The sequence below is a fragment of the Conger conger genome, chromosome 5 (genome assembly GCF_963514075.1).
Source record: "Conger conger chromosome 5, fConCon1.1, whole genome shotgun sequence".
Classification (NCBI taxonomy): domain Eukaryota; kingdom Metazoa; phylum Chordata; class Actinopteri; order Anguilliformes; family Congridae; genus Conger; species Conger conger.
This window is the reverse complement of record NC_083764.1, coordinates 17,607,439-17,625,156: the sequence shown is the minus strand read 5'-3', so window position 1 is coordinate 17,625,156 and position 17,718 is coordinate 17,607,439. Positions and strand designations below refer to the sequence as shown.

Sequence of the window (17,718 nt, the reverse complement as noted above, 5' to 3'; positions counted from 1 at the left end):
TGACTGCATAAAAGAACAGCTCGTGGTAGGCAGACGATCCCCTCGGCCAGAAATCTCCTACTCTCCTTCACTTTCCATGAAATCATTGTTGGCTGGGTAAATTCTGAAACATTATAGCTCTGCCTCAAAAATGCAGACATTAGATCGTTTTTATTCAATCTCACAGCTACATCTAAACAGTGGTCTCCGCCGTGTTGAAAGGTTCACGCATATGACAAATGTTTTGTCCAAAATGTTAACCTCTCGCAAACAGAATATGATGTGAATGTGGGAATTAAATATCCTCAGCTTCACTATACCCAAGTTTACATTTCTGAGTTTCTCAGAACATTTGAATGTTCCTGAACCTCCTCGCCAGCTGTGTATACATGTATAATTTCAATGATCTATAAGTTAACTACCAGAACTACTACAACTATTTTGCACTTAAGTACAGATCAAAGAGCTATTTTCTGACAGTTTGTGTTGACTGTGGATAATGCTAGCAGCAAGCTCAAGCTCACACTGTGGGTGATCTGTAAATGTGGAAACGTTTGTATTGCAGCCAGTGCCAGGGGAACGTTTGCCGTGCAGGAGCCGGCATACTCTGCCAGGAGCGTGACTCCCATTGGCCTCTTTGAGCTGGCCACGCCCAGTGGCCAAACCACACACCCTACATAATCCATTATGATAAACAAATTTGCTTCTCTGTGCTTCGTCACTGCCAGAATTTCACAGAACATTTTTCTTGCTAGCTAATCTGTTCAAAACAGCCACATTACCACCGTTTTCATTTTTGAGAAGGATTGTGTGAATTCAAAAAATGCCAAATTGCGCATGTGTGTAAATGTACCATTTGAAGTACCTCAAGATTACATGACTATGTTAGTTAACAAATATCACATTTCAGACCATTTTAATGATCAGAAATCATATAACTATCCATACGTCTCAAACACTTTCGGGTTTGTCCGCCATGTTGTATTAGATTTAATGCACTGCATGAACGTATGTAATCCCCTACAATAACTCATATTGACATTAAAGGCTAGCTTTTGCCTTGTGACAGAAATTGAAATATGTTTTGCATTTTGCAGTTATTGAAGCCTTTCCACCCTCCGCCCCTAGCTTAGCATACTTTAGTTGGGAAGGTCCATAGTTCAGCAAACACTCAGGAGTTACTTCAAAGGGGTGTTATCGATAAGACCGGTATGGGGAGAAGCCATTGTTTCTTACTGGGTCATGCCTTTCAAATTAAGCTTTAGATCTGTGATGAAGGATGCCAGAGTTGCTGTCAGTTATGGAGACCTTTAAATCATGTGTGAGTATGGTAAGGATGAGTGTACATTCAGGACACGGCCGCATGTGTTTGAAGTAAATCAACGTCATTGAATTATACGGCTCCAGTGTTCAGAGTAAATTAGGTTTCTCATTCGGGCCAGATAGCCTGTTTTTGTGGTGTGCTGTGATATCATCAAACTCTTGAAAAACCTGGAAACCTGGAATTGAGTAGTCAAAAGTTACAGGCTTTCCTTTTCTTACTGCATGTGACAATGCAAAAGAAAGTGGCCACAGAATGCTTCAAGTGAATGCAGTAGTTCAAGTTCAAATTCATTTGTAGCCAAATTGTGTTTGACATTATCAATCAGTGTAGTGTTAGGTTAGTCGTGACTTTAATGAGAAACTTTAATTAATGAAGTTTGTCTTTCTCACATGTATATGTATGCAGCAATTAAACATTAAGATTGGGATTCAGTCCTGGACCTTTATAACAATTTAGATTTTTTAGATAATTTGGAATATCACTATTGTGCAAAATATTATTTAGAAATGTATTCACACCTGAACAACAATATGACTTCTGTGCTCCTCAAAATGGCCCTTCATTTAGTCTCTTTCCTTACCCACTCCATGAACCACTTTACCCAATTTTTTGAATGTTTTGAATGTTTCTAGAAGAGAAATTCACTCTGGGCTCACTCTGGCTTGTTAAGAGATTGTTGTAGTATCCACCTTTTAACACATTTAAAACAACTGATGGTCCAAGCTTGAGTTACTGTAATTTGAGATCCTGAGGCCTAAACCTTAATATAAATGCAAAGGCCTAAAAGCCCTTCAGCAGTGTGGCTGCCTTTCATCATTTTTTTGTTGTAAAAAGTAATTGTTTCAGTTCATAATTTTTGTATGTGAACTAAAGGATAGCATTAAGCTGCTGCTAGCAATTATATTGTGATGTCAGACAGTCTTGGTTGCTTCTGCTAGCAATTAGCTTTTGTTAACAAGCTTACACATAGTAGCTGGCCCCAGGTGCACGGCAGTGACAGAAAAAAGCTGAGATGAAGATTTGTTTTTTGGACAGTGTCCAGAAAAAGCTCCTGAACCAATACAAAATCCTTATACAGCACAACGATATACATTTCCTAATAACCTATGCATCTCCCATTGTTTTCTGTCCTGCTTCACAAACAAAATATTGACACATAGTGTATATTTTCAGTAGTTTTATTGAAAAATGCCTCTCCTGTTTCAGAAATAAATAAGAAAATAAGGCTGTGAAATTCACAATTTGCAGTTACAAACATGATACAGCAATTCTATATCCATAGTCTTGCAAACAAATTCTAACTGCATTAGATATCGATAAAAACAACAACAACTATATTCTGATTAAAAAATGTACTAAATATACACCACAGTCATGCAATTCCACCTTTGGTAAAATCAGCTGTGAATTGGTATAATAAAACTGATAAATATTTAGACTAAAATAACAACATGGAAGCAATGTTTAACTGCTGTACTGAAGTCTGGAAAACTGAAGGCAGAAGAAAGATCCACTTCACAATGAGAAAAAGGGCAAAATATACCATTGTAATATAACAACATAGACCTTTATAATGAGTTGTGTGATAAATAAAAGCGGAAACATCTGTGTGGTTCATTGCTGTATGCCCTCGCATCTTTGAATGCCAATCTTTACACGATGAGTGCGTTAAACATTGGATTCTGTATGACATTTAATGCTGTTATATTACAAGCGGGACATATAAGGGAAAAGATAGAAAGCTAACAGATTTTCAAGAAATTTGAAATTAGATTTTAGTTTTAAATCCCCTCCCACCCCCCATTTCACATATGTAAAACGTTTTGGCCAAATAACGAAGAGGTATCAAACCCCAATATCTAGTCTGAACGTACCTTATCAGAAGCTTATGTGAACAACAACAAATAATTATTTTGACAGAACGTATTCCTCTTTTTTATGGAGCTATCCTTACTGATTCCTCTCTTGGTAGTGACCTCTTTCGACGGCGCCTTCGAGAGAAGTCAGTCTCATAATCCTCTTCTTCGGGTATTGGAACTACGTAGGATTCAGGCTCAGCTCGGTACGGGTCTGGTTGGAAATATTTTTTCAGCCAATTGAACATAAATTTAGTGTACACAGAGCAGTTATTGTATTCTGTTACCTTTTGTTCATTGTTATTGGGTACAACCTTACGTTTCACAATATCTTTGGAAAGAAAATTTGACATTAAACTCGTTATTCTGTAAAAATGATTCATCAATGAGATAAGTGCTTTGGCTTCGCTTGATTGTCAGTATCATAATACAAAAACGTTCGCTCTAACGTTGAATCGATGGATTGTGCATTCACTCTTATTTGCTGCATACTGCATTTCCAATAACAAAATAGTAACGAAAATAGGAATTCTATCACCGCTATCTTTTTCGTTCTTTGATATTCAGGAGCTAGCCCTCAGAAAATGCATTTGAGAGTTTGAGCATTATCGTACAAACAAGCTAAGAAAAATAGAAGGAAATGACTAACCAAAAAAAACAAAAAAAACAAGGGAAGAAAAGAAAAAAGAAAAAGACAGCTCTCAGCACTCATCGCAAAAACATTCAAAAGAAAAGAGGAAAACAAAAACCTCCCGCGTCGCATGTACAAACGGCACGTGCTTCAATAGGCCCTGAGCGGTGGGTACATCATCTTTTAGGCACTTAAAAAGAGGTTATGTTGGCATCCAGCAGGCAGCGTGTTACAATGCACAAGCATACTAAAGGGTGTTAAACTGGTCTTAGTGGATGTGGGTCAAACATCATTTACAAGGCACAATTAGTTTATTTACAGATATCACCTCATCATTACCATGTTAACGCTGTTGTTGTCTCAGTTATAAATCCACCTTGTTAGTAGTTTGTACATGCTCCTTCACCATAAGAGGCTCCATGTCTTTTTGCTGCTTGACTTCAAGATGCAAACAGGCCATTAAGTTGTTGCCATCACCGTTGCTTTTTTCTAGTAGCTGTAAGGTGTGGTTAGTACACGTCCTCTCCTTTTTTTTTCTTTTTTTGTCTTTCGTAACGATGGTCAACACTGTTCATTAATCATATCCATGATGGTTATTGTTATGGTGGCTCTTAAGCGTGAGCAAATATCTCAGAAACAGGTCTTTCTCAGGTTCTCAAACTGCAAGCAGCACAGGCCACATAATAAAGGTATTATGGCGAACCTGTAACAGGTTAAAGAGGATGTTAGGTATCAGTGGTAGGGGAAAAATGGACTACATTTTTCCCCAAAAATAAAATTATAATTATAAACATCAATATGATTTATACTAAAATATAAAATATGACAGGCATACATTGTCTATATGACATAGGCTAAGTAATGTCATACAGACAGGCAGAGGGGCCCTGTTCCACAGAGCAGGAGTAACCTGGATAACTGCACAAAGTAACACCTTTTAAAAGTAAACGTTTTTTAACTTCCATATTCCAGATTTTTGCGGTGCAGTTATCTGTCCAACTCAGTAATCCTGCTTTGTGGAACAGGCCCCTGACATAACAGCTTAGTTTATGTTTTGTGTTCTACCCAATTTAACATTTCCATTTGAAGCAACAAGGGCACATTTTCCTGCGACCTTTGCTTTTATGAATGAGAGAACCTACCTTGGTACCCTTGTCCGTTGTAAGGTATGCCTACACACTGCGATGAATCGCAGTACCCAGGAGCACCAGGTGGCCCCCTGACCCCTGCAATGCCGGGGCGGCCAGGAGGTCCGCGGGACCCAGAAGAACCTTGAGGGCCTGGTGGGCCAGCCCTAGAGTCCCCTGGTGGGCCTGTACAAGGGGTAAGGAAACGGTATGAGAATCACCTCAAATTCAAATAACATCATGCACAAATACACTGAGCGGGGAGAATTGGTTTACAGCACTGGAGTCGGAATGCACTGTAGACGATTCCTAACAAAAGCGAAAACAAACAATGCATGAACCGCCGGGTTACTGGTATTTTTCCCCCTTTAGTACCGTCTAGACAGACTAAACCTAGTTTCGGTTTTTTCTTTTCTTCTTGTTCTCTACCTCTGACTTCCTACCGCCTGTGCATGTGTTGTCAATGAAAGTGCAGAGAGGGATCATTGTGCCGTGATCTGATTAGCTGCTGGACAATGACTCATCATCACTAGCTTCCCCTACTTGTAGGCAATTTCATTCCCATTTATTCACGGAAACAGTCTTGGCAATGTTTGACCCACAACTCAATGGATTGCGTGATTGTTTCCACTGCCCTATGTTGCAGGCCAACCTCTGGGGACCCGGTTCTTCAGACGCGCACACTGTATTACCATTAGAGTCGATGGCTGTATTACTTCTGCTACTCCAAAGCCCATGGGCGGATGAAGTAATGCTTTTGTTGGACGACCCACGGTGCAGTTTGGCTGTAATTTAAAGCCACTCCTTCCGGAGGAGAGAAGGCAAGTGTGAATTCTGACCGCCTTTCGGCGAGGGAACCGGATCCTTGACGTCAAAAGCAGACTCCCCGTGTCGCACAAACGATAGCTCCTCTTTCCGCAGCTGCGGCGAACGGTTTGTCGTTCACTACCGAAAATAAAACCTCTCAACAAAGCTGTTTGTATCGAGTAGGAATACAAAGCAAATGTACGGATCAACTCAGTGCCATGTCGGCCTGATTTGTTTCGCAGATTATTTATTTTGCACGTACCACCAGCTAATAGGAAACTTCAATGAATGTGTAAACATTTTGGAAAAGTTCATTGAAACTTCCAATTAGATATAATGGGGCCCAAAATCTGACACCACTAGTGAAAATTCTTGTATTTTGCATTATTTTCCGATTTAATAAAACTTTTTAATTACTAATCATATTATCAGCATAACAATTTTAGTTGAATCTTTGAAAAGATTACTACATTATTTTCAGAATTTCTTAGTATTTGGTATGTCCACCTTTTGCTTTAATGGCAACGTGTACTCAAGCTGACATGGACTCCACAAATTTGTGCAAAATCTGATGAATCATGTTATCCCAGCATTAATTGACAATGTTCCAAAGAGCATCTTGTGATGTTACTGAATGCTTGGCTTTTGTCAGTCTTCAAGTGTCCCCATAATTGTTCAGTGGGGTTGAGGGTGAGGTGCTTGTGAATAGTGCAGCACTCCTGGCTCTTCTTTGGTCGTTGAGTAGTTCTCGCAAAGCTTTGAAGTGATTTTAATTTGTTTAAATTTTTTCAAAATCCTAAAACTTTCTGTTTATTTCCAGGATTACATGAAAAAAACATTCCAGATTGTGGTCTCAGACTTTTGGACCCAACTGTATGTTCAAGTGGTCAAGGCAGAGTTTAGCCCTTAGTGGACACATTCCTTGACACATTCAGCTGGGAATAACAGTTAAACTGTTGCAGAAAGCCTATGTAAAGGCATGATAAAACCAGATTATACCTTTTTATTCTTCATAAAATATTGTGAATAACTTACACTGTCATAAATACTCAGTGAGCACTTTATTAGGTATTTATTAGACTTCTTTTTTAGACTTTGGCCTTCTGCTGCTATAGCCTATCCACCTTGACATTTGATGCATTGTGTGTTCAGAGATGCTCTTCTGCATACCACTGTTGTAATGTGTGGTTATTTGCGTCACTGTCGTCTCTCTTGTTAACAAGGCGTTTCAGCCCGCAGAACTGCTGTTCACTAGATTTCATGGTCAATTAGATCACATTTCTTCTGTTTCAGATACTGGGAGAGAAAGTGGTGACAATCACTCATGCTAACTGAACACTGCATGAATGCACTGGATCTTTCATTAGATTACCCACTGTTGAATGAGAATAAGAAATTCAGATTTTTATCTATTAAAGACACATGCAATGTATCTAACACTTACCAGGAGGTCCAGATGATCCTCTTTGACCCCTCTGTCCAATACCAGCGCTTCCCCTTTCACCCTTCTCTCCAGCCGGCCCTGGAGACAGACACACACACACACACACACACACACGGGACACACAAGAAAATTCATGCTTAATCTCTAAAGACAGACCATGTTGAGATCTGAACAAATAAAAAAATCTACCATCTTAAACTATAAATCACCTCCGTAATTCAACAGTTCCTTACCCAGTTAAAGTGATGTTCTGTACACTGCAAAATGTGACTGTCTTAACAAGCATTTTAGTGTTGTAACACAATGTGAGATCTTATTTTTTTCTCTCCCAAGTTAGAAAATAATAGCTTCTTTTTGATTGTTAAATGAAATATTCGTATTCCATTGGCAAATCTTGAAATTAGTCCATCTTAGTAAGCAAAAAAGAAAGTATTTTAGTCAATATAGGACTAAAATACTTATTATGTGTTTGGCTTTTGCAGTGGTGGACCAGTTGCCAGGGCACAGTTGATAGAGGATAAGATTTGAGCACACACCACGCTCTCCTTGGGGACCAGGTGGGCCTGAGCTTCCTGGGAAGCCAGTTCGGCCTGCTTGGCCCGGTTCTCCGCGAGGACCTTGATTTCCAGGTTGACCAGGGGGACCAGGAGGACCGGGGTTGTTGGCACGGTAATTCGTGGGAATCTGGTTCAACATCTGATTGACCCTGCCCATTTGACCTGAAATATGGTAAATGTAAGCCCAGTCCATCATATCAAAGACACGTATCATATCAAAAAGCATTTTTAGGATTTCCAAAGCGACAACTCACCATTGACCAGCTGTTCACAAACTTGACGAGCTATGGATCTCATCATGCCTTGGGACGCAAAGTCTCCCTGCAAAAAGTTTTTTGAATTACATTCAAGTGTATTCAAAAGTTCCTTTGGACATCTGTTGTTCAATAAAATGTGACTACTTCACTTACCCTGTCTCCCTTATCTCCTTTTACACCAGTTGATCCCTGTAAAAATGAAAGGAAAATAAATGATCTATGTATAGTACATCTTCATAATTAAGAATATTACATATCATCAACAATTGAAGTGATCATATCTGTTTGAATTCTTCTGTCTATTTCTAAAGGACTAAAGAATGTTGGAAATTCTACAACTCATGAAGATTATGAAGAGAGGAAGGGCTTGGGGTTTTGTTCATCCATTTACCCCACAGCCAAGTGTAATGTATCATAAACGAGGGCATTAGGACAGAGAATGGGCACGAGGACTTTCAACTGCACTAGAGAGTGCACATTAGCTCCTAATTTGGGGACACAATTGAATGCTGAGCCATAGGACTAGCATTGCTTTGCATGATGTGAAGAAATGGCAATATCAATCGGACTGAATCATGAAAATGACTCTATTTTAGCCATGTTTTTTAGACCAGAACCTTTCTGGTTCCACTCGAAAAGGATAGATCTCCCACAGTCAGTCTTTTAAAGTCTGTTAAATCTGTGTACACTTACAATAAATTAGAGTTATGTGAGTACAGTTATATAAATTACATACTGTATGCTTAATGTGAAATTTTGAAGTAACAAGTAATCGTTAAGTGAATCCCTCACCGCAGGCCCTGTGTCACCAGGTTTCCCAGGTTTTCCTGAAGGTCCAATCATTCCAGGAGGTCCAGCAGGTCCCTGGAGGCAATACGGTAATTGCAACACTTCTGAACATTGACACATCAAAAAGCTACTTCATATGAGGAATCTCCAATGTTTTCAATATTAGAAATAATTTATAGTGTTTTAGAAGCCTCATTTCAATCAGTGACACTTTTAGCTGTTCAACTGTTCACAAGCTGACCGGCCAATACAGTATATTCAGTCAGTTCAACAGTTGACCACCAGGTTACGCTACCAGCTTAACCAGCTTTGACCAGCTATGACCAGCTAGAAGTGTGGAGATCACAGCTTAAACCAGCTTTGAATTGCAGCTGGTCTTAGTTGGAATTCTCAGCAGGAGAGTGTCCAAATAACTGGATGTTCTGAGAGTGTCTGATCAGTTGTTGACTTGAATGTGATAGATGTTCTTTTTTTCCCCCGATTATGATAATCACACTTCACAAAGAGCTAAGTACCGATAATGACAGGGCTTTGTGTGTTCATACATACCATTGGTCCTGGCGGGCCTCTGGATCCAGCTGGTCCCTCCTTTCCAGGGGGTCCCTACATTACCCACACAAAATGTACTTTAAACATAATGTGAGGGCACAGGTACCCACTGTACCCATCAATTCATCCTTTTAGTCAATGCATTATCACAGTACTACTGTCAAAGCAAAAACACTCATGACACATACTTAGTAAGTAATATATTTTGAATTAAATCAAATGAAAAATTAAATGAAATTCCCAGGAGATCAGCAATTTCTGAGATACTCAAACCACTCTGTCTGGCACCAACGATGATTCCAAGATCAAAGTCGCATTTCTTCCCTATTTCATCCCTATTCTGACATTTGGTCTGAAAAACAGCTGAACCTCTTGACCACGTACGCATGCTTTTATGCATTTAGTTGCTGCCACATGATTGGCTGATTAAATATTTGCATTAACGAGCTGGTGTACAGGTCTACCTAATAAAGCGGTCACTGAGTTTATCAATGAAAATACTTGATGCAAGCTTCATATAATGGAGCATTATTATCATTTCACAGTTAATTCTACACTGCCAGCTCAAAGTAAAGTAAAACAGGAACTTACCCGTACTCCAGCTGGTCCAATAGGGCCAACCGACCCAGCTGTACCAGGTGGGCCCTAGAAAGACCAAAAAACAATGCGTCTAAGACTCTCAAAACAGAAATTACCAGGGGTCACCTTCCTTTGACCAACCGATTCAAACCAGCCTAGTTTTGCCACAAATGTTTTGTTTGAAACTGCAGTAAATCTCTTTTTTACTTCTCATTTGCTCTGAAGCCTTGCTGGCATTTTACTATCACTCCTCTCAACGCTTTGATGCCTTGGCAAAAGATTTACAAGGAACATAATATATCCCAGATCCATTTTATTGGCTATTACAAAACTGGGCTGCATACTCTGCAAGCCATTAAATGCATATTGATACAGCATCTGCTAACAGCTTCCTCACCTGTATGCATTGCCCCAGGTTTTTTGTGAGGAGAATTCTTAACAATGTGTTCATTATAGTTGGAATGTTTAACCTCTTAAGGAACCTGATGTTTATGACAATGTGCTCAAATACCTTTTTCTGTATTTGACCACAATTTTCTCTAACATTTCCTGTCTGTCCATACAGTGCCCAATGCAGTCTGTTCCTCTAAAGACACCACATTACTGAGGCTTATTACAAGCCTTCAACCTCCCACTAACAGGGATTCTATATATTAAGGACTGTTCATTGGATTGGTGTCCTTTGTTCTTGTACAGACAACTCTCAGCTTGATAGGGAGTGAGGATCTGACTGGCAAGTCAATTGAGTCCATAAAGGTGGCTCATACCTGGTTAAGAGCAGCTATCAGTGGCTAATAGTCTATAGTATTTGATGTGTGACCATACTGTATAGCTGGTCTTCCTTCCAGTATTTTAATTAGAATTTATTAAATGGGGCACGTTGATATTGCTCTGTGTGACTTCCATCAAAGCTGACACCAAACAAAGAATAACACAGCCATCCCTGACCAACATGCACAGAATTGAGGCGTGGAGAGAGATCTCTCCATTTGCGATGTTTTGCAGATTATTTCAGGCTAAGAGAGGATGATGATGTTCAAAATCATTGCTGCCTGTCTAGTTATCCCCTTCTATATTGAAGGCAGTATCAAAGTCTATCAATGTATATGTGAATGAAGTTCTTCCTCGACAAGGATAATATATGTACTCTATGAACTCTATTTATTTTCATAATTCACTTGATTTGCCCAAATTATTTCTTAATGGTGAGATTCCACCAAGTGGTGCTACCTCTGTGGCTGTTAACAGAAAGTTTGACCTCAGATCACCTAGGACATGCTACAGAATGGGACAAGCCATGACTATAGTCCCCATTGACCCATTGCTCATGCGCTCCCAACATGAAGAGTTAAACTTTTTCCAAACCAGTGACAACATTAACGTAACAGAACAAGGTGTCCTGATTCATTCGTCCTGGTCTGAGGTTAGGCAAGGACTCAAATTCTATAAGGATTAAATATAAATACATGATCCAAAACGGCTGTTAGTTACTGAAGTTTTTTACATGAAATATTTCCTCAGGCTTGCCATATGGAGATGTTCCAAAATAGTAGTATGACTATAGTTTATCCTCAGTTTCCTTTTCAAAACCACAGCTGGAGCAAAAAGCCAAAGCACTAACTCACTTTCTGCCCAGGTAGTCCAGAGTCACCAGGATCTCCTTTAGGTCCAGGGCGACCCTGCAGCAGAGGGAAAAAAAAATTAGAGAAAGTTAAATATTACAAAATGGCTTCATTATGAACATATTTTAAAAGTCACTGAAGGCACTGAAAAATTAATCTGGATCATAGAGAACAGAATAAAATAACTTCCCAGGAAAGGAAAATCAGTACATTAAAAAAATGAAATTAAAATAATTTTCTGGTCCAAAATTCCACATTGCTCTTTCAGTGTACATGAATAAATGTCAGGTGCACCTTACTGGTTGTACATTGGAACGGCAGTAGAGGAATGATTTGACTTATGGAGGAAAGAGATTTGCGACACGCCCAGGGTTCGCAAATTTCACTCGCTCTGATGTCTGGATGGAGAGCAGACTTATGTAGCAGCATTAGCATTAAGTGGTTCCATTGTCTTTGATATCACAAGCTGATACCAGACATAAAGGAATGCAAGCAGCAAATCTCTTTCCTGCAATCAGTCCACAGCCCTTAAATTCTTCCAGAAAGATGGACTGATAATGTCCGTTTTCCTCCACTACATAGATAAGATACAGAGCGGTTTCAGACCGTTGGCTAGGCCCAGAGGTTGTGACTGTGCATATGTAAACTTTGTGGAGGACTTACAGCATCTCCTGGGATAGACCTGCCACTGGGGCCTTGTGGGCCAGGAAGTCCCATTGGGCCTGGCACTCCCTGATCTCCATGTGGGCCAATGGCACCCTAACAGGGAAGAGAAATAGACACCAAATAATCTTTCATTTTACTATCATTATATACTTGGATATGTCACATTCTTCAATAATATTTATATTATTTCTTAAAGAAAGTCCCAGAAGCATTGGAATGTCACATTCTCAAATGACAAGTTGACCAGGATATTTTAACATAATTCAGATGTAGGCTATGCTTTAAATTTCCAGCACAACACACAGAACTCATTCATTCATTCATTCATTATTCTAACCCGCTTATCCTGAACAGGGTCGCAGGGGGGCTGGAGCCTATCCCAGCATACATTAGGCGAAAGGCAGGAATACGCCCTGGACAGGTCGCCAGTCCATCGCAGGGCACACACACCATTCACCCACACACTCATACCTACGGGCAATTTAGACTCTCCAATCAGCCTAACCTGCATGTCTGTGGGAGGACTGTGGGAGGAAACCGGAGTACCCGCAGAAACCCACGCAGACACGGGGAGAACATGCAAACTCCGCACAGAGAGGCCCCGGCCGACGGGGATTCGAATCCAGGACCTCCTTGCTGTGAGGCGGCAGTGCTACCCACTGCACCATCCGTGACAGAACTCATTCACTGATGGTGAAATTAAACCTGCTGCATGATAAACAATATACTACTCACAATAAAAATTCTATATTTGAAAGATTTAAAAAATTGAGCAAGCTCAAGCTACAGTAATAGCAAATACATATGAGCTGTGTACTTACAGGCGGACCCAGTTCTCCTCTCTCCCCTCGTGGACCTTTAGTACCAGGCACGCCCTGGAGAAATAACAGCAAACTTAGCACAGCAAAGGAATATCCCAGATAAATATTTTTCTGAAAAGGTTTTACAAGTGCAGCCATCCATCTCTAATACCTGCTTCATAGCTGTAGCTGCAGGCCCCATTCAATCCCACCTCATCAAGATTAACAAGCCTGCCTTAGCAGCCGTCATACATGATAGACTTTTACAGGTTAAAGGAAGATCAATATAATGTTGTTATGAAACTGTTATACAAAGACATAATCCACGAGAGAGTGGTAGAGCCTAGCAACAATAGTCCATTCTCTCTTTAATAACTTAAGGCCTGTCTGCATCACACTGCATAACTTTTCCGATTATATTCTCATCTGGGGCCACAGCTGAACTGCACAGGCTAGACAGAGACGGCTGATGTCATTACCACAGGCCCAGGGGGTCCTTGCGGTCCCACATTCTCCAGCGCACATGTGCAAGCATTGGGAAGGGGCGGGCATTTGGATTCGTCTCTCTGAAATTGAAAAGAGGAGAGAAAATGTTCGAACAGGATAAACGAAAACACAAATATCACCAAGGGTTGATTCCCATTGAACCCACCTTCAAGCATTTCCTTTGGGCTAAATTCGTTTTTAAAGCGTTGCATATGGGACAAATATTTTCCACATACTATTTGTAAAACGATATGTGAGCAGGATGTATTACACACGCATGTCAAGAAAGTAGATGCCTCCTTATTGCATAACTGTTTATTATTAACTGTCACTAATAGGAGGTAAGCAGACACTGTGCAAATGCTTCAACATGAGCCTTAACATTTTTGTTGCATCTGAATGACTTGTAATTCATAATATTATTTTCTTATGAATGATCAAAGGGTCCATCGTATTTGGCCCCAGGCTGTCAGTATAACAGCCCTTGCCTTACAGTATGTTGCTAATTTCCAACCATCTGTGAAGTATGAATATAGCGGAACTTAATGTCCCAGTTGGACGAGCAGTACACAGTTGAAGGGTAGAACAGAGTGACCTGCGGACAGCTTAGGGAAAATACAGGCTTCATGTGGTCTAGTCATGTTTTTACCGCACTTGTATTTTCAAGGGAAATAAAGGAATGTGAAAAGTTATTAAACACGGTGTATAGCAATTGCATAAAAATAATCTATCTCAATTGAGTGGCAAGAGACTCAGAATTGACAAAAGTCTCATAATTGACAGTGCGGGTGCACCTGACAATATTAATTAATGCCAATTTGAAATACATATCTGCACATACTGTACTGTATCAATGTGTCCTAGTTCAGTAATTCCAATTAATTTAAATTAATTTAAAATCTGTAAAGGTAAATGTAGAGCAAAATACACATAATCAAAAACATTTCCCACTGGGTCGTGCCTTTTTGTATACATTCTGGCAATTATATACAGTATTTATATGATATAGGCCTACATTTATATTATAGTCAGAGTGTGATCGCAGTTCCCAAAACAACAGCTGGATTTATTTATCGAAACAGCACATACTCAAGAACATCTCAAGGAGGAATTGAAGAGAGATACAGCAAGCAGCAAGCCAATGCAAGGCTTAGGTCCAACTGCTTTAAAATGTAAACTATATAACAAAACCTTTTGTTGACAGTATTTTGACAATGCAAATTCACTTACACTATGTTTGAGTTTAGACTTGTATATAGTTCTGAATCCCTACCAACTACTTTATGTCCTATACATTTCATGTATTCTGGATCAGCCATCACAATTTGTAATTAGCCAAACATGTTGAATTTATCTAGAACTAAATCAAATAGGCCCATAACCAACCGTCTTTTAAAGAAATGTGGGACATTCTCTACTTTTCAAACAATTGTAAAGCAAAAAGTAGACCTGATTCCCAGAAATCCGAATGACAGAATTACAATATTCAGTGAATACTGTGAAATTTATTTTTTAAAATAAACTGCATTTAATATGGCAACATAAAAGTTTTTAAAAACAACATAAGGGCATAAAGATAATAAGTATGAAAATAGTAGTAATTTGCACTGTTTATAGTTATATACTCATACTGTAACATGACTTTTTTTCTCTACTCGCTGGGGGTGGGGAATGCAGACTAAACCACGATTCTTTGTAACCACAGTGATTATTCTCAAAACCACATATACAGTGTTTTTTGTTTTCACCTTAATACCAGCAACCAATTCAGACCCATGAAACCATACGAGGTGAGTTAACTGTGTAATCAACTGCTTTAATTGCTAAATTAACTGCTGAAGCCAGACAGCCACAACAAAAGCCAGCACACCCTGCAGCTCTCAAGGACCAGGAGTGAGGACCACTGGTTTAAAGACTCTCACAGACACTAACCTGGACACACAACTGGACCTCTTTGGGTAAGCTCTAACAATGGATCACTGGAGATTTAGTAACAGATTTGATAACTCAGGAACACACTCCGAGTGCTGTATATGTAGAATCTGTAGAATATGTAGAATCTCTCCCCACCTTCAAGCGCAAGCTGAAGACACACCTCTTCAAGCAGCACCTCTCCCCATCCCTCCCTACCTCCCTGTGAACCTTAATTGTTGTCTCTGTGACTTGCTTTGTGTATCGGTATTTTTAGTTGGCTAGGTAAGCAGTGTTTGGATAGTTAACTTTGGTCACTTTTGCTCTGTTTGTTTGTTTGTTTGTTCTCAAAAATAAATAAATAAATAAATAAATAAAAATAAAAGGCCCTCGTCCTTATCTTTGTTGTACAGGTAGCAGTTGAAATTGTGATTCCCTCTAGGGTCTTTCAGTGAACTTATCCCTGGTTATGGGTATGCACTTTGTTGTACGTCACTCTGGATAAGAGCATCTGCCAAATGCCAATAATGTAATATAATGTATATGTATAGAAAAAACCCTTACCAGGGATGGAAGGTCACAGCATCTGTCTCTGCTCGTCCAACCCAAGCTGCAGACAATATCAAACATCTGGAGCTGGAACTGTACAGCGAAAATGAGAATGGGTGAACATGTGTCTTTCATTTGTGCATCCATACACACACACACACACACACACACACACACACACTAACTACACCTGATCAGGATGCACTTAGTGAAGTTATATATTATCTCTTTATGATATTTTTTAAGTAAAGAAAATACATTTAAAAAGTTTTATGTGTATGGTGAACACAATGATTTATTATATATTTCAAAGAGGAAAACGTAATAAGCAATACAATTCCAATAAACAGTGAAAGTTCAAAAAAGTCAGTAGTTCAAACAAGAATGTTGGCCATTGCATTTATATATTTTCCAAGTTTCTTATATTCAATCAATGAGGTAATTCTGGCTCCGTCGGTTACTCACTGTTGCCGAGTCTCCTTTCGAGCCCATTGACTTGGACATTTTGCCCAGGACTTGATAGCCATCTGAGGAGGTGTTCCCAGCCGCTTTGATCTCCTTCTCCCCCACCTCCTGACAGTCGAAGTTCAATTTGACGCTCTTGGGGGACACCATGATGTGTAGCTGTAAAGAAAGCACCAGGATGAGGATTTTCTCTTTTCTCCAGGAAGAACCACCAAAAAAAAATCGGCTTGTGTCCTGATGCTGAGCAGACCGCGTGGAAAATGAGAGATCTGAAAAACTGAGCGTTGGATGATGATATGTTGGATGATATTTCCTTCTCAGCATGCTCTCATGCTGTGTCAGAACAGACCTGGGGCCTCAAACTCCAGTCTTGGAGGGCCACAGCCCCTGCCATTTCTTTAATTCCTTATTTTAATCAGCGGCCAATTTATGCTTTACCAACAAGCTGTGCAGACTTTAGCCAATCAATGACTCAAGTGCAGGAACACAGCAAAAGCCAACAGACATTGTGGCCCTTCAAGATTTGAGTTTGAGGCTATGCCTTGGGTCGAAAAATGTTACAATGTGGTACACTGTACATGGAAAAGCTACTTTCTATAAGCCTGTTCCACAGACGTCACATTGCTAGACCTGGTGGTAGACCGAAATGTTGTAGCTAGATCTGGGTCTGAACCTGTCTACTGCATCTTGTGATGATGTCATTTCGTGGTACACCGTAAAGACTTCCCCGCCTGCCAAACTTTGTCACGCAGACGTGATTTGAAGAAGATTTATAAAGAAATGCCACTGCGCAGTTACAGTATCTGCATTCCTTCTATGTAGAAAATCTGTACTGTACATACTCCGCAAAACAGGCTGAGAGTCTTGGCAACCGCACGCAGAATTACAGCGAACTTCCTTGGCGACGGGACACAATATTTGGCCGACCGCAGGAGGAAGGGTCTAACACCGCAGGATTCTGGAAGCTGAAACTACGCCTGCTATACAAGGAGGGCAAATGAGGTAAAGGAACATAACTGACCCAGCAGTTTGTCATGATTGATGCCACAAGTAGAAACCGTCAGCGCCGACATCACTCCAGTTACAGGCATCACACACAATGCTCATTGTGTCTCCCAGAAAATAATAGTAGCAATAATGCTACCAGCCATGAATAATGCCTTGCTGCTCTGCCCGGGAACATAATGAAAAAGTCATGAGAGTGTGTTCAGCACACAGAGTCTCACACTCTCTCACTACTGGCTCTGTGGTTCCTGAACGAGCAGAATATTAAGTGATTAATGACCGCACAGAAGAGCTACATCTCAGAAACTGGAGGAC

General features: G+C 40.0%; 1 protein-coding gene across 1 annotated transcript in view; it reads right to left on the bottom strand.

Moving 5' to 3' along the window:
• Positions 1 to 2,465: 2,465 nt before the first annotated feature.
• The window catches only part of col12a1b (collagen, type XII, alpha 1b), an 80,666-nt gene continuing 65,413 nt past the window's right edge, over positions 2,466 to 17,718 (bottom strand). Inside the window, exons 69-83 of the mRNA XM_061241129.1 lie at positions 16,399 to 16,557; positions 15,949 to 16,026; positions 13,467 to 13,553; positions 13,009 to 13,062; positions 12,185 to 12,280; positions 11,525 to 11,578; positions 9,912 to 9,965; positions 9,321 to 9,374; positions 8,775 to 8,846; positions 8,136 to 8,171; positions 7,980 to 8,046; positions 7,705 to 7,887; positions 7,169 to 7,246; positions 4,933 to 5,103; positions 2,466 to 3,373 (exon numbers count right to left, since the gene is read on the bottom strand). Of these exons, the coding sequence (XP_061097113.1) occupies positions 3,240 to 3,373; positions 4,933 to 5,103; positions 7,169 to 7,246; positions 7,705 to 7,887; positions 7,980 to 8,046; positions 8,136 to 8,171; positions 8,775 to 8,846; positions 9,321 to 9,374; positions 9,912 to 9,965; positions 11,525 to 11,578; positions 12,185 to 12,280; positions 13,009 to 13,062; positions 13,467 to 13,553; positions 15,949 to 16,026; positions 16,399 to 16,557 (1,377 nt within the window). The 3' untranslated portion in view covers positions 2,466 to 3,239. The remainder of the gene's footprint in view (positions 3,374 to 4,932; positions 5,104 to 7,168; positions 7,247 to 7,704; positions 7,888 to 7,979; positions 8,047 to 8,135; positions 8,172 to 8,774; positions 8,847 to 9,320; positions 9,375 to 9,911; positions 9,966 to 11,524; positions 11,579 to 12,184; positions 12,281 to 13,008; positions 13,063 to 13,466; positions 13,554 to 15,948; positions 16,027 to 16,398; positions 16,558 to 17,718) is intronic.